The sequence below is a fragment of the Pleurodeles waltl genome, chromosome 6, assembly GCF_031143425.1.
Source record: "Pleurodeles waltl isolate 20211129_DDA chromosome 6, aPleWal1.hap1.20221129, whole genome shotgun sequence".
Taxonomy (NCBI): domain Eukaryota; kingdom Metazoa; phylum Chordata; class Amphibia; order Caudata; family Salamandridae; genus Pleurodeles; species Pleurodeles waltl.
Window position 1 is genome coordinate 1,676,269,453 of NC_090445.1, and position 16,699 is coordinate 1,676,286,151.

A 16,699-nucleotide genomic window follows, 5' to 3' on the forward strand; every position below is an offset into this window, starting at 1 on the left:
TCTGACCGCGGCTTTAACGCCGCGGTCAGAATGGGCATTGAAGCACCGCCAGCCTGTTGGCGGTGCTTCCGTGGGCCCCGGCTCTGGCGGTCTTGGACCGCCAGGGTCGGAATGACCCCCTGTGTAACCAAACATGTCAAAGAGGAAAGAGGCATTTTCTGAAAAGTCCAATATTAAGTGCACATTTTGAGGTTGTACTTGGATTTTAAAAAGATGTGTTATGCATACATTGAAGTAGTGGGGTCACTGTAAATGTCGCTCGGATCCAATAGATGTTACTTACATCCTGAAAACTTGGAAAAGGTGTTTGTGGATGCAGATTGAGTGTTGCAAGGGACCTTCTTGCTGGAGGTATGGTGTATTCAACCTCAGAAGCTATTGTGGAGATAGTGGATATGGGCTGGCCAGGAATGGAATAACTCATTTTGGGCATGTCCTCAAGTAGGACAGCTGTAAAACGTAATACATTTCTGCAAATTTATGAAATTTGGGTAATCAAATTCTGAATGTGATAATAGCATGTAACAGCAAGAAAAACATCTTCCTGTTCCCACAAGCTATTTTATTTAGATTATTCTGTATAGGCAAAGTACTAAAGCAGCATCAATTAAACTAACTCAATGTGTAGTGACATAATTATTGTGCAAATTATATTACCACGGATTTAGCAGGCCACTCCAAATGATAGAATCCCTTTCTCTTTTAAGGCAACTCTGTAATAGAGTTTTAAGTATAGGGGAACATAATGATGCTAATTGATTGCTTGTTCAGAATGTAACAATAAATAATTTGAGTTATTTTGATTTACGTAGGTGGTGACTTTTGAGTCATAAGAGATCCACTGTTTAAGTCATTTAGGCATGTAATAAAAGCAGTATAAGATATTAATAAAAATAGAATCCTTACCTTTTTGTCTTTAATCCCTCTATAGTTTAGATATGGGAAAACGGACAGACATCCTCAATGTCATTTTATGATGTTCTTTGGGCGTGTCAATGACCTGAGGGTGTCAGCGCTTTTTGACTTTTGTCCATGGCCTGCAACTGGTCTTCAGCATAGGTGATGTGTATTAATAGACTGCATTTTCCACTTCACATCCTCTAAGCCAGAACTGCATTTGAATACAAGGTATGAAGCTTTATTCGATGGCCAATTGCAGAACGTCCTTCCAGGACTGAGCTTAATTCAGCAGTTCACGTTGGTCCATTTGTGGTTCAAAAGGCATTGATTAGAGCAATATTTATATTTAGATTACATTTTTTGGTACCATTCCTCCCCAGTATTTATGGATTCATGATTTGTAATCCCTGTGTTAGATTTGTAAATTTGTAATTTTTGGGGTAGCTAAGTTTTGATGCATTTGTACATGTTGTGAAAAAGTAATTCGAGACCATAAGATATAGCACGCTCACATCCAAAAGCTCATTTTAAATCAAGTGCCAACAGCAATATCATTAAAGCTAGATTTCTACAAGAGATGTGTGTTTCGCAGTTAAGTGCAAGACCATAAGTCTAATGCAAAACATTTTTTGTGAAAAAATGAATTATTAATTGGGGAGAACGACGTCAGCCACAAGTAACAAGGTCATTATCTTGTTAGGTTCTGTTAAAACATTTAGGGCCAGATGTACAAAACGTTTTGCATGGCGCAAACAGCAAATTTTTACTGTTTGCGCCATGCAAAACGCGCATCGCGATGCTCATTCCCATTTTACGAGTCGGTAACTTGATTACCGACTCACAAAATGGGAATGCGAATCGCAAATGGGAAGGGGTGTTCCCCTTCCTATTTGCGATTCGCATCGCGATGCAGAATTGCTTTCTGACCGCGAACGTGGTCGTAAAGCAATTTGCAGTTAGCACCCATGTGAAGTGGGTGCAAACCTATTCGCAAAAGGGAAGGGGTCCACATGGGACCCCTTCCCCTTTGTGAATGGCTCTGAAAATATTTTTTCAGAGCAGGCAGTAGTCCTATGGACCACTGCCTACTCTGAAAAAATGAAACAAAAAAGTTTCATTTTCTCGAGTGTATTGCAACTCGTTTTCGTTTAAGGAAAACGGGCTGCAATACAAAAAAAAAACTGCTTTATTAAAAAGCAGTCACAGACATGGTGGTCTGCTGTCTCCAGCAGGCCACCATCCCTGTGAGTGCAGCAAATCGCAACGGGGTCGCAAATTGCGACCCACCTCATTAATACTAATGAGGTGGGTCTTTGCGACCCTCTTGCGATTCGCAGATGGTGTCTCCGACTAGCAATTTGCGAGTCGCATACCCCAACTTACCTACATCTGGCCCTTAGAATCAAGAACTGTTAAAATGACTAAAAAAAACACAACACCACTCCAGTTTATAAAAAGTAGACAGTAATTTAATGGAACAGAATGGCACCAAAACAAAAAAACACCTAATATGGTGAAACAGAGATATGCATTTTAGAATATTTAAGTAAAAATAGTACCAAAAAACGCTAAGCAACAATGCGGTCAACTGGTGGATGAAGGCCAGGTCCTAGGCTTAATTCCAGGCTTAATTCCAGGCCAATCACCATGAAGTGAGGATGGGATACCCCAACCAGGTTCGATCCAATAGGAGGTTACACCTTGAGACTTAGGGCCTGATTTAGATCGTGGCAGAGGGGAATACTCCATCACAAGTGTGCCTGATATCCCGTCCGCCTTATTAAGATCCCATCATATCCTATGGAGATCATAATAATTTGTACCGGATATCTGTAACATTTGTGACAGAGTATTTCCTCTGCAAGGGTCTAAATCAGGCTCTTAGTCTCAAAAACTGGAAGTCAATATCCTTCAGCAGTGCAAGGCAACAGGCTCCTTCTGAGGAGGGCACAGCGACATCAGATAGGCATTGCATGAGGTCTCATTGAAGTAGTGTGTTTTGGCAGGAAAAGCTCTGAGTTGAAAAATTCTAATTCCACGCCAGGGAAGTCTTCTGAATAGCCTGATACTTTTTTGCATCTTTGCCTGTTCTAGATTTTAACAATCGGACATTGTGTTGTTTGTGATGCTTGGAATCCACCAGTGGGGCAAGGCTTCTGCCTGTGTCTAATAAGGGCTCCGCGAGGATGGATACCTTCTTGCCACTATCCAGCTGCTACTGATTTGCTACTGGGGAAACCTGTATATTCAGCCCAGCGAGGTTGTGCCTTGGACAGATCAACTTAACAGGTTTGTCCCCCTCCTACAGAGGACTCCGAAGTCCAAAAATATTCCAAGTCACAAGCTGTTAAGTGTGATAAGAGTAGTCTAGTTAGACGCAGTCAAAAGTACCAGGACCTCAAAAAGGACACTTTGGGGGCAAAATTCACTCCAGTAGAGGTCACCCATAGGATACAGGTCAGTTCCAGTTGGTACTGGTCAGCTGGCATTGTAGGAAGAGGGCCTCTTGTAGCTTGCTGTGGCCCTGTAGCTCACACAGGAAGTCAGCCAAATTAAACTTCAAGCCACTTCCTCGACCTGGACAGAAGTGGGAGGAGGTTCAGCCCTTCAGGTCTCCTCTCAGGTCTTAAAAAGCAGCTGAAGTTCTTTTTCTGTTCTTTCACAGGTCCTGAGTATTCTAAAGAAGGTGTCATGGGATGCCACATAGATTAAAGGTTCCCAACAGTAACACTACCCCCCTTTGCAGTAGTTCCTTTGTGAGCTGCTGTAAAAACATTCACAGTGCCCCTGACTAACTAAACAAAAGATGGAGAAATCTACCTTGTTTATCAAAAACCTGTGTTCCCACCCAGAGTTGTGTTCAGGGTAATGAGCAGCCCCTCCTCTGTGGTCACTCCCAACCAGTCCTATGGGCAGCTTTTCCCTCAGTCGGTTTGTTGACTGCTTGACTGAGGGGACAAATGAAGAGGGCTATTCTTTTGTCATCTGACATCTGCTCGTAACGGGAGGAGCCCTTTTGAAATATATTTAAGTTCACATGCACAGCCCAAATGGTCTTCATACCAATGCAGAAAAAACATCACCCCACAGCCAGGTCATTGTCTCTGCTGTGTGGGCTGTTTTCACACACCATAATGACTATTCACCAGCTAGGTGGCTAATGCAAGTTAGTCTTTGGGAGCTTCAGGCAGGGAAAAGGTACCTTTTCAAACTTCAGAATTATTTTGGGCTTTTAATAAATATTATAAATGGTTGTTTAATCATTGTTTTAACTAGTCCTTAGCTTAAGGTAGCAGAAGTTATGCTTAATATTATTTCCCAGTGTTTCTCCAAATTTTTCTCTGGGCCAGCCTTCCTATAGTGAAAATAGCTTTTGGGCTCTAGTCACTGTAAGAATATGTTAACTTTAAATTTCCACATGCCCTTTTATTAAATTCCATGTGCTCTGCCTGGTGGGCTACAAGACCTACATAAGCCTGACTTGCTAATATTTAAAAGGGAGGTCTTCTCCAGTCACAAAGGGTCATAGTGACACGTCGGGCTGCAGTTTTAGAACTGCAGCTGCATGCTTCAGTGGTAGGGTTGAAGTCTTGTATGTCTTGTCACACTAGATAATGGGCCAATATTGCTGTCGTCTGTAAGGGACATTTAATTTTCCATGCCATATGCCATGGTGTATTTTGGTACACCACATACTAAAGCCATTTATGAAAGTTAAACAGCCATCTTAGGGCTAAGCCACTTTTGTCATGTTATTGGAGTCAAAGCACATGCACTGGGGCCTGGTTGCCAATGTGCCAGCAGCATCAGTCCACAAAAAGTGGTGGTGACCACATAAAAAGAGGCACCATCTCACAATGTTAAATAAGACTTTTACAGTTACAAAACAATACATGACACTATCTTGAGAAGATAGTGGTAAGTGCTTTATGGCCTTCACCGAACAATAATAGATCAATGTCAAAGTCATAAAAGAGTTCAGTAGATTTAAAAATAAAAGGTGGTTGGTTGAAATATGGAATACATATTTAACATATGTTGATCCACCTATTTAAGAAGCTTATGCTAATCATGTACCAGCCTGCCAGGCATCTATTGTATACTAATTAGGTGCAATTCCTAAAAGTATTTTCAGTCATAAATATGTACGACTGAAAATTTCTTCATTTATGCTTGCCAGGAATCCACTAAAGGAAAAATGCACAGCGGTACCTCCCAGACAAGGGATGGAAGGCTGGAAGAACGAGGGCTTGTTTGACTTTTTAGCTTGTAAAGGTCCATGAAATCTGCAGAAACTTACAAATTTAAAATCAACCCTTTTCCACCCTAAAAATGATAAGGGCTGAAGTAACTCCCCTTGCTGGACAGAAAGGGGAATTGATTGTTTCCAGTCTTGTAGGAGATGTAGGGGAAGGGGCTTATGCATGTGGAAAATATTTCTCCATGGAGAAAAAGGGAACAAAATTACATTTGCACAATGGGTAACATTTTCTCAGTTCTAGGTCTACAGTATGTAGAATTAAGCATTGGGAACTTAGGAAGCTGGGCAATAGGTTATATGATATTATGATATTGCCAGTTGTACACCAGGACACCTGAGGTTTTCACAGATTTCTAGACATACTACTGAAAGTCTGTGAATTCCAAATATTATTAAATCTGGAACCGTATATAAGAACAGCTTTATAGCTGCCGATTTTCTACCTTTTTTTTGTGAATTGTCCATTACGTGTAAACTAATCTTGTTTAGATACCACGGAAAGGTGGAATTAATATGGTTCTCCTGGACGAACATTTTGCACAATTGCCCTATATATTAATGGTCCAGCAAATCTAACTCCTAACTGTCCCAACAAATCCACACCATTTCCACAGCGTATTGATACATTATGTGTAAATGGATCCCAAGTAAATAGCCTAAAAATCCAACAGCTGTCACTCAGGTTCTGCAACATTATCTGAGTGTGGGTGTTTTCAGGAGGTGTGGATGATCCATTCAGCTTGCAGTACTTCTATGTGGAAAAAAGGGTATTTGGAAAGTCCTAGGTGGAATCAAGAGGTGGAAGGGAAGTTGGTATTTTTGTAGCAGGCCCAGAAATCCTCTGAGGTGGTGCAGTTAACAACACCTCTTGCCAGATTCCTTGTTGCAAATTGGGCTCATAAATGGCACGTTTGCACCAGCACTGAGGAAAGATTTTCTGAATGGATCTATACGTAAGAGCTCCACCCTCCCCCCATTGTGCTTGCCCAATCAAATCCTCTCCTGGTGCTCTCTGTGTTGCTCTCGCTCGCCTGCCAAGGCAAAAAAAAAAACTTAGTTCCTTTAATGCAAACAGTGGATGTTTATAAGACATTTGAACTAAAGGGTGGTAAAGAAGCTATGCTCCATGGGACGAACTACCAAAATGCAGAGGGTGGGTGTATTAAATGTGTTATGCGGGTTTGCTGAGCACGATTAAGAAGCTTAAAGAGCTCCAGCAGAAGGACCCACGATCTATATTCACAGTGTAGAAACTGGGTTATTATTTGAGGGGTTGTTAGCCCAACTCAAATAATAAACACAATTCTTGTCAGGGCGAACCATAAAAACCACTAAATAAACCTTTGCTTAATCCTCTAGTAGCTTGGCACGAAAGCCGTCAGACTTGACATGGAGGTAATGTGCAAAGTATTAATGCAGTACTCAAAAAGCAATAAAGTGAAAACACAAAACAAGACAAATCATGAACCACTTTAGAAAATTGTAATGAAATCTAATGAATAAAATGATATCAGCATGACAAAAATCCAATAATTAGAACAGGATTTATGATTTATTAAAAGTTTCTAGTGAAAATAGTGCTTAAAAGCTCAAAGCACCAATTGTGGTTATCCGGTTGTGCTGGACCGGTCAAAATCACAATTTCAGGTGGACCGAATTGGACGTTGATCAGACAATGGGATCAGGTTCATCTTCCTGAAGATCTTACCTTCTCATGGGGAGCTGCAGTGGAGCATCACTTTGGCAGTCTCCATAAGGTGACCATTGTCAGGACAAAGAGCAGGTCAGTTGTTGCTGTTTGATGCGAAGAGTCAGTCGTCCCTGAAGCATCACATTGACAGTCAAGGCAACTTTTGCCATTGATCCTGGATCTTGGAGCAGACACGAAAGGTAAGTAGTCGCTGCAGATTCAAAATGGCCAGCAGCAGGGCTCAGCCAGGTGCGTTCATGTCTACTTGGTTCTTTTATTTGCGCAGGTGCTGATCTCAGTGTCCCTGTAGCTCAAACAGGTCAGCCAATTCTGGGGAGCCTAAAGTAGCATGTCCAGTCTTTGTTCTTCAGACACCAGGGGAGTCCTCCTTCTGAATCTTCCACAGGTCGAGGAGTGTTCAAATGAGAGGTCTGTAGGTTCCACTTTTATCTCCAGTACAGGCCTGTGAGTGGGGAATGCTCCCTTTGTCTAGCCTTCCTGGGTTTGGCTTCAAACTGTCTAGGGTAATGTGGGAGAATGACATTTTGCAGATCATCCCCACTTTCTCCACAGTTTTTTACTATTAGGTACTGGTGTAATGACTTTGTGATCCACTGAACCCGGCTAACCAGGTCTCAGTGCTTGTGCTCTGTGTTTTTAATTGGCTCTTACCCAATTGGCATAGGTTATCTTGCTTATAAGTTCTGAGTATATGGCAGCAGGGTACCCAGGGCTTTTAAGTTAAAATGCCCAAGTGAGCTGCAGCACTTATCATGCCACCTCAAGCAAAGTGTCTCTCAGCCCACCATTGCTTGGGGCAGAGCTGTTTTAAACTGCTAGCTCAACTTTGTCATTTAAAGCAATGGGAAAACCCAAATGTTATTCTATTATATTTATAAGTCACCTCTAAGGCAGGCGTACTGAGCCCTACAGGCAAGACTCATTATAATAAAATATAAGACATGCACTTTGTATCTTTACATGTGCTTTTTTTGATGTGGAAAGGCTAGCCCAAACCCCGTGACACAGCCCTTCACAGATTCAGCCCCGAACCATGGAACATAGGATACCCCAGAAAATCTCTTGAATAATACAGGAACAAAATTCACACACAACCTACTCAAACAACATCTGGAAACTCTAATAGTTGCTACCTACCATAGCATGAGCAACGGTAACACAAAAACGAATCTAATTTTTGTACTCTAAATGCCCTGAAAATGGAGGAACAACTTCTTTCTGCACCTTCAGATTACAAAACCAATTAAAATCCCCTATGGAACTAAACTCACCATTACCCCTTCCTAAAACTTCAGAGGTAAGATCTGCATATCTAGCTTTAAAACTGGGAACATACTAATTCAAGTGGCAGACTATCACCTCACTATTTTTGACTGACACTTCTCGTCACTCCTCAGCTCTTTAACTCAACCTGATCTGACTCCCCGCCCTCCCCCTCTCTTCCACCCCGGTATGTTTGCCCAGAAGCTATACGCTTAGAGGACTCAACCACTGTACTATCCACCATTGCCACTTCCCCTGACGCACACCCGAGTCTCCCCCAAACACACCCCAGACTCACATTGAAGAACCAACCCAACCCCCAAAAAAGACACATTTCCTACCTTGATATCACCTCTCTACCCTCCGTCAATGTTATAGATCACTCGCCTTCTTTAGACTCTGGACCTGCCATCTGCCAACCTACTGACGGAATAGGCAACATCCCTGACATTCTTACCATGTTCCTAAGCCGAATAGAACAAAAACTTGATTTTCTAGCTAAAGACCTCTCCATAATTTTTTTTATCTAAGCTTACACTCAATCCTACCATAGGAATAGAGAATATGACTCCCCGAAAATGATCCCCAACAGTCAGTGGTCTCACCAGTGAGATTTCCATCCCCATGAGCCAACTGTCCTACAGACAATACTGAGCGCTCAACATCCTATCCTCAATTGAAGCCGAACCACTCTGCTTCCCCCGAGCTGACACCAAGCTGACACCAATCCTTCATACCCAATCCCAGTAATCCCAGTAATCATTGGCACAAATAACACCCAGGCCACCCGCTCAATATACAACCATCCAAACACTGTACTCCTCTTAAAACAGCCCTTGTTCCCTAACCTGTATGCTCCTTAATTGCAAATCTGCAATGAAATATGCCAAAGAAATTGCTGAGACCGTACTAGTGGAAGAAATTGACATTGCATTCCTTACAGAAACCTGGCTTATTGAGCACTCAGCCCTAATACTAGACCTGCTCCATCATCAGAAGAGATAGACCAGGGCAAGGACTTGCAATCATCAACAAAGTGGAAACCCAGATTAATCCCCTAGAGACCATGAACTACTCAACCTTCGAAAATCTCGGATATTAAACTCCACACCTTCTATCACCCTCCTGGTGATCTGATCGCACTCTTCACCAAGGAACTAACCAACCTTATAACTCAATTCTCACTAACTGACTCAAGTGACGTGCTTGTGGGTGATTTCACCCTACAATGGAATGACACAGAAGATGCCACAATCCATAACCTACTGGAAATCAAACAACTCTTTAATGAAAAGACCCACAATAAAGGCTTGACTCTAGATGGGATAATTACTAGAAGTGAGCTTGTCTCCCTTTGTTCCATCTTGCCTCTCGACTGGTTGGACCACCATTAAATACTGTTCAATCACAAAACACACAAAAAATCCTCCCCAACACCATTTAACAAACCCATGCACTGCGCTAGGAACATCAAGCATATCCCACTAATGGACCAAGAATCCAGGATCAGCACCCTTTCTTCATAACGTTGATGACCTCACCGCCCCTATAGCTCATTGATGACAAATATTTTTGACTAGGTTGCACCACTCAAACTTAAGAGATCAAGAAAAATCCAATCTTTGACGTTAGGTCAACTTAGTCCTTAACAACCAAAGAAGACAACTTAGACAGACCGAAATGTCATTAGCGCACCTCCTTCTCCTAAGATCCAAATGTCTCTTCTACAAGAAACACATTTTCAGGGAAAAAGCTATTGTCTTTCGTAATGAACTCGACCATGCAAAGAACTGACCAAGGGAGCTCTTCAACATAATAAAAAAATAAAAAACAATGCTTACCTCCCATAGGAAACAATAACCACCAATGAACACTGCAAAGAAATAGCTAACTTCTTCACTTACAAAGTTGTTAAAGTTGTAAAAATCAAACGATCCCTGACCCTTGACAATAGTCTGACATCTCAAACCACCGGCTCCACAGACAGACAGGTCAATACAGGAGCTCTCCCCAAAGAAATAACCAAAGACTGAAAGGGCCCAATAAAGCAAAATATAGTAGTCTTCCTGCGAAGCTCTATTCAATTATATGAGTTAAAAAAACCTTTTTTAAACAGCCAGACACGCTTTGGGGAGAACCTTTGAGAAAACTTGAGCCATTGGAAGCCCTCTATTCTGCCCATTAAGGTCTGCAATAATGACCATAAGCTTCTCATTGTTTATTGGTAACGGGCCTTGTGAAGCACTGATGTATGTATAGGCCAGGAAGTGTTTGGTGCAGAACTGCACCCTCGTTATTGCTCCTGAAGCAAATGACACAGATGGTTCTGCATCACAATCCAGTATGTGGGAAGCACATGGGATATCTCTGGTAGATCTGGGGTTGACATAGCACGGCCCCGGGCACCTGCTTGTACTGATATGCACTTTCATAGCCGTACCATCAATAAGATACGGCGATGTGTGTGTGAATTATTCTATGTAGTTCACAGCTGTAAAATGCAGTGAGAAGATACTGAAGAAGATGGATAATCCAGCAGCTAGATCTAGCTGAGCCACAGTAGTAAATGACTGAAAGAGGTTGCCAAAAAGCTCTTTTCTGTTTGTATCAGTAAATATATGTGTATGTTTTGTGTTGTGTTGTGTGAAGGTATGGAGGTGTGTGGCAACATGCACTTTTACGAAACAACTGAAGCTGTCTGTAGGCGAGACTTAAAAAGAGAACAAAAAGTAAAGGGAGTTGAAAGGTGAAACAGAAATTCTCCATCACATCTCTATAGGTATCTCTCTACATGCAAGGCGCAACAAGCCATATTCAGATTGTAGTTTATGATTTATAGTGATACTGTGTGACTTCACTTTAACAAAGCATTAATGCTACAGCTGCACACTCCTATTGAACATCACAATATGTTGTAGCCATTTCAATCAAGATTTAGCCTTAACCAGAGTACAGAGAAAAGAGACAGGCACTCTTCATGGACTCGGTGGCCACCATGAAGGTAGCTGGCAGCTTGTTCTCCAGAAGGTATATTACCAAACTTCTACACAAATGGGTGTCACCACTCAGTCTGGGACTACACTCTAGATGAAGGCAGCGTGTTTGACACTCAATCCTGCCAAAATTGTGTTGCTATTATTATCTGATGGAAATGTCATTATTTTGTGTGCAATCTTGTTTTTCTAGCATAGTATTAGAGCTGATACTAACTGTTGTAGAGTCAGCTAAACAAATAGGGTTTCTGCTCCAGCAAGAATACACATTCTTAGCTTTCATATCCATGACATTCGGATGACAATTCATTCCAAGGTCCAGGCTTTAGTCCTGGTCCTGGAAATTGAGGTAATGAATACTGCCTCTCCTCCAGAAGAGTAATGCATTGCCATTTTGGGGTAGGGGCAGGGGGGTCTTGGGGTCTAAAACTCAGTAGCCCAACTAATTTTGACTGCCAGCACATCTGAGGATATCAGTCCACTTCTGAGATTCTCAGGCGTTTTTCTGTTCTAATTCTTATAGTTTATGGGCTGGCTAACAGGCAATTTTGGTCCCCATTTAAGTTGGTGAGAAGTAGTTTACAGTGCTCTGGTTCCAAAATATACATGGTATATCTGGTAAACAAATTAGTACTGATATAAGAGTTTCAATCTGCAAGGAGCAATAACTTTCATCCTTTAGAGAACCGTACCAAAGTTTGGTCAGTAACACATCTCAAAATGACTTTTTCCATAACAATCAGCTCTATATATCTTTACACTTCGGATAGCTCCTTCACTGTTGCTTTTAAAAGGGATCTGATAACGTTCTCTCTATTTTGTTTGTACTTCACTGTGCTAGGTTAACAAGATATTTGTTATTCTTTTTTGCTTTTTATTCTTTCAGGATTCCTGTTTATGGTTTTTTTCAGATAAACTGACTTTATAATTGTTTTATAGCAGTTTTAAATGTATTCTATAGTGCACCACCAACCTTTAGTCAAGCCCCCTGCTCTATAGAAAAGAGAAAATATGAAGAAGTGAAACATTGTACTTCATTTGTTGTAAAGCTCCCCAAACACAACTCGATACACCTAATTTAAAAATAAAAGAAACTGGGGAATATTTGCCCCATATGCTATCATCCTTGACAATGGGGCAATCGCATGACTCAGACCACAAACTGTCACACCGTTCCTCTCTGCTTTTAAGCAGATTCCTTTCCATGTGTCACTTAAGGAACACGTTTGTGTAGTTCCATTTTCAGTCGCACAGCTGTGCAGGTTAGGGGACCTTCATTTCAGCAAAATTCCAAAATGGAGATGAACAGTCTGATGAACTCAGAATGGTAAACCTCCAGTTTGCTTTTATTACAAATATCCTATTTCCACAAAAATAAAAGCATTTCCGTGGAAAAGGAAACCTTTCCATGTAAATGAGAAATTTTTCAAGAGAAAAGATATAACTGCTGTGGGATGGAGTCCAGGGTCTGGTGTGTGTGTGTACCTGTTCAGTAATTTCGAGAAATTAGCTTTAGAAAAGTGTTTTGTAGGCCTCAAATTGAACTGAGCTGTCAATCACGATAGAGACGTTTATACCATGAATTCTCAGATGGTCTGTGAACTGGATCTACTAACCATCCATAGACCTGAATCTTAACAAGTACTCAAAACCGATTAAATATTGATTTTAGGGCTGCAGATCCATAGCCAGGCCCATTGACCCTCATCTCTTTGATTGGCTCAGGTTTTTTGGGGGCAAGGAACCCGCTCACCACACAGGTTTACCATCCCCAGTGCAGGCCCAGAGCAGATCCAGGTCAAGGGTTTGCAAGCCCATAACAAGGGGATTTGGCTCTTTGGTAACCTACCACAGGGTTCATAGACTTAGCACTCAGGACACAAACAAATGTCAGAGGGTTGGTTGCTTGCAGCGAGAAGAGCAAAGGGCCCGGCCGGCTGACTACATGGACTGTAATACAACTGGAGATAACAAATGTTTAGCTGACTATTGCCTCAGTAGGGGACCATACCAGAAAGATATTTGTGATTGCTGATTTTTTTAATGCAGATCTGCCCTATTTGTGTATGTTGATTCTAATATATGCACTATGAAATAGATAAAATCTGTTTTTTAAAACTCATTTTAGAGCTTTAACATGTATCACATAGCCCCTTTTGCAACATTGTCATTTTAAATTACAATATTGAGACAGGGTATTCAAATTGATGTGTATTGTTTTAAAGAATCGACTTGCAGATATAATGCAATAATATATGTTATGGTGAGGACACTGTGATCAACATTTTGATTAAAGATTAATGCTCTGCTTTGTGATGTTACTTCATCATTTTTTGTTTACTTTTTGATGTTTTCTTTTTAATAACAGGACTTGCTGGTATTAGAAGAACAAGAGGTACGCAAAACAAATGCATGTACTCCAACTCCAATATTAAAATTCAACATCAGCCCTATTTAATCTATACAAAGCAGAATTCGCCTCAATGTAGGCTTTTTGTTGATTTTCTGATTTACTGGTACTGTAATTGTTTGCCTAAAAGAAAGTATAAATAATAGGTTATATGATGAACAAAATCAACCTACCATGAGTGGTGCTTGATTTGGCAAATGTTATGCATTAGTTATGTCGATAAGGCTGAAGTACATTTGTCAACAGTGCATAAATCCTGGATGCGTTACCTGCCACCAATCTAGCCAGTAATCTGCCTTCTCCTCTATTAGTATGTTTAAGCGATACTTTGTTGGGGATGTTATGTAGCACTCTGGATCAGGCGATGAACCAGGTGTTAAAGGCACAGTGAAAGAGCGAGAACAAGAGGCTGGTGTGGTGTGATTTCTTATTCTATTTGTGCCTTATGTGTTTCGTAGATCATGCCCTTTGAAGAACTGTACAAAGTTATTCATTAAAGCACTTGCTACAGTTTGTTCTCAGAGTCCCCCACAACTATATTTAGTGAAGCAGTTAGTAAACATATGTGCTGACAGTATTGTATCTTTTCTTAATTTGGAATATACTAAATCCCAGGTAAATATTGACTTGCTGACTATCTGGCGAAAATAGATCAGATACTGAACCTGGAAAATGAATCCTGTCACGGAGAGTGTCCTAATCAGTCCGATGCAGACTCTAAGCTGAAAACTCACAAGGTAGCCTGTAATATTAATTTGGGAAAACAAAGTAAGGGTGACTTCCATGTTAGAAATGTAGCTAAATTGCCTCCTCAAATTTCAATTTTTGGAGTGAGACATAATCATATGACTTAGTAAAAGACTGGCCTACTAACAAATCCCCTGAACTTAGAGCGATAGAGTGAAGAGGAGGGATGTGGGATGTCATGAAATGTACAGTCCAAGACACAGTCATATAAACACCAAAACATTGCAAAACAACTTATAGGGGGTCATGTGCAGGAGTTATCCTGTTTTTGGGAAACCCGAAAGCACATGTATATGCATGTAGGAGGTACCCAGGAATACCACATTAATGTACAGCTAGCCCCACAGACTAACCTAGGTATCATGCTTCAACATGACACTGCACATTCGTCAGAAATGGTTATAGTAAGAATAGGCTCTATCATTACAGGAAGTACTGTCTGGGGTAGTGGTGCAAGATCTAGTTTACAGGTTCAAAATCTCAGGCTCCCTCATACTTTATGGCTGGAGGGCTACCAAATGATTGAAACAAACTGGGGAGGCATATGACCATTACTACTCGAGCATCATGTAGGTCAATCATAATACACGGTTACCTATTAAATATCCTATGTATAGCTAGGATTAGGGAAAAAAGCCACTTTTAAATTTCACATTCCAAATCAAAAATGAAACATTAAATAAGTATTTTCTAAGAAACTAGCCAAAACCAACAATACATTGCTTAATTTCTCTCCAGGTATTTCTCTTTGAATACCCTTTTGTTTTCTGTTAGATTGTTTTTAATATTTGGTGCATCTTCATGAGAAGTTAAATTTGTTTACATGCCATATTTATATATGTGCCAGCAATCATACTGTATCTATCAATGAACAGGACAAACAAGGAAGACATGCTCTAAATATTCAATCTGTTTCTGGTTTAACCACAGAAGATAACAGTAGAAGCAGCAACTAAGTGAACTCCAACATAGGAAACTAAAAGAGATAGGTAGTGAAAACTCATCCAGAGTTTCCACTATCTTAATGTTATTGAAGAGGCTTTTAAAACAGGGCAAGCAAGCAGTCTGGCTTTTGAAATATATCTGCACTGACACTTGGCAGGCGGCCCCATTAATCAAAATGTGTTCATGGCATTCATCAGGAGCACATTGAGTGTCAGGGGAAATGGATTCTCAGCAGCAGGCTGCATGTCATCTGTTCAACAAGCCCTCTTCCAAAGTAAGTTTATGTACACTCTGTGTTTATCCTTTATTCTATGAAATGAATTATGGTTTCCTCTTTTCTTGTGTTTTCCTTTATTTCACAGGGCTCTGTAAATTTCAAGTTTGGAGTTCTTTATGCCAAAGAAGGGCAACTTACAGATGATGAAATGTTCAGTAATGGTAAGTCTTTTAAATATGCAACCATATCTGGAAATATAAATAATTTATTTCGTCCACGGAGTTCTATTACTATGTTTGTATTATTTCAGCTGAAGGTTTATGGGCATTTAAGAAGGGTGTTTACATTTCCTAGGAATTCCTTTGCTAACACATCTGCATATAGCAAAATTCTTTAACATGTATTCTAGTGCTATTTCTTCTTAATACTGTTACTTTGTTTTACATAAAGTGTGGCATTTAAGGGCTTAATGTTAGTTATTACATATTAGAATATAAATATACAGGTGAAAATAAATGTAAGTAATTAGTAGATCACAAAAATCAATGGATCCAATTCACAAAAAAAGAAAGCCATCCTACATCCTGCATCCTACTTTTTTATTTTGCCATACTTACTATGACTTGTGGGCTGGTAGCAGCCTGTGAATAGAGTGCACTTGTAGGTTCAGCTCAGGTCTTCTTCAAAACACAGCTGTGCAACCACTAAAGATTGGTTGCTATGAGCCACTCTGGAGCAGCTATTGGTGGGACTGCTGATGTCTGCAGGCACTCAACTGCTCCAATGATACCCATGAGAGTGTCATGGCACGTCAATATTAATGTAGGCATTTCCAATATAGAATAAAGGGTGGGCATGTATGTCTAGACTCTACTATTTATACATTTAATGCGCAGTGGAATACATACAAGTTTGTTTTGGGTGTCTTTTAATTTAGGAGTTAGTTGTGGATGATTTAGGCACATCTAGTACAGCTTACAGTACTGCACCTTTGAGATAGACTCTGGGCCCAAGAAGAATATTCTGTAATTGAGTGAGGTACTGCTCTTTTGTTAAACTATGTTCAAAGATATGTGCGAACCTCAAAAGGGGCATCTAGTGACAACCTACGTTGAATGGCAAGCATTGGCAAAGCCAATATATCTGGGTTTCAAAAGTGAAACACATGCTAACACATACATAGACCATGTATTAACACTTGAAAACACAGGGATGCACAATTGCTGCTAGCATGTGTTAGCACATTAGAGCC

The 16,699-nt window shown here is 40.6% G+C and overlaps 1 protein-coding gene across 2 annotated transcripts in view; it reads left to right on the forward strand.

Annotated features, from left to right (window-relative positions):
* Nucleotides 1-16,699, forward strand: part of GARNL3 (GTPase activating Rap/RanGAP domain like 3) — a 759,794-nt gene that overhangs the window by 605,648 nt on the left and 137,447 nt on the right. For both annotated transcript variants that reach the window (XM_069241687.1, XM_069241688.1), the window contains exons 8-9: nt 13,497-13,523; nt 15,593-15,668. In XM_069241687.1, the coding sequence (XP_069097788.1) occupies nt 13,497-13,523; nt 15,593-15,668 (103 nt within the window). The remainder of the gene's footprint in view (nt 1-13,496; nt 13,524-15,592; nt 15,669-16,699) is intronic.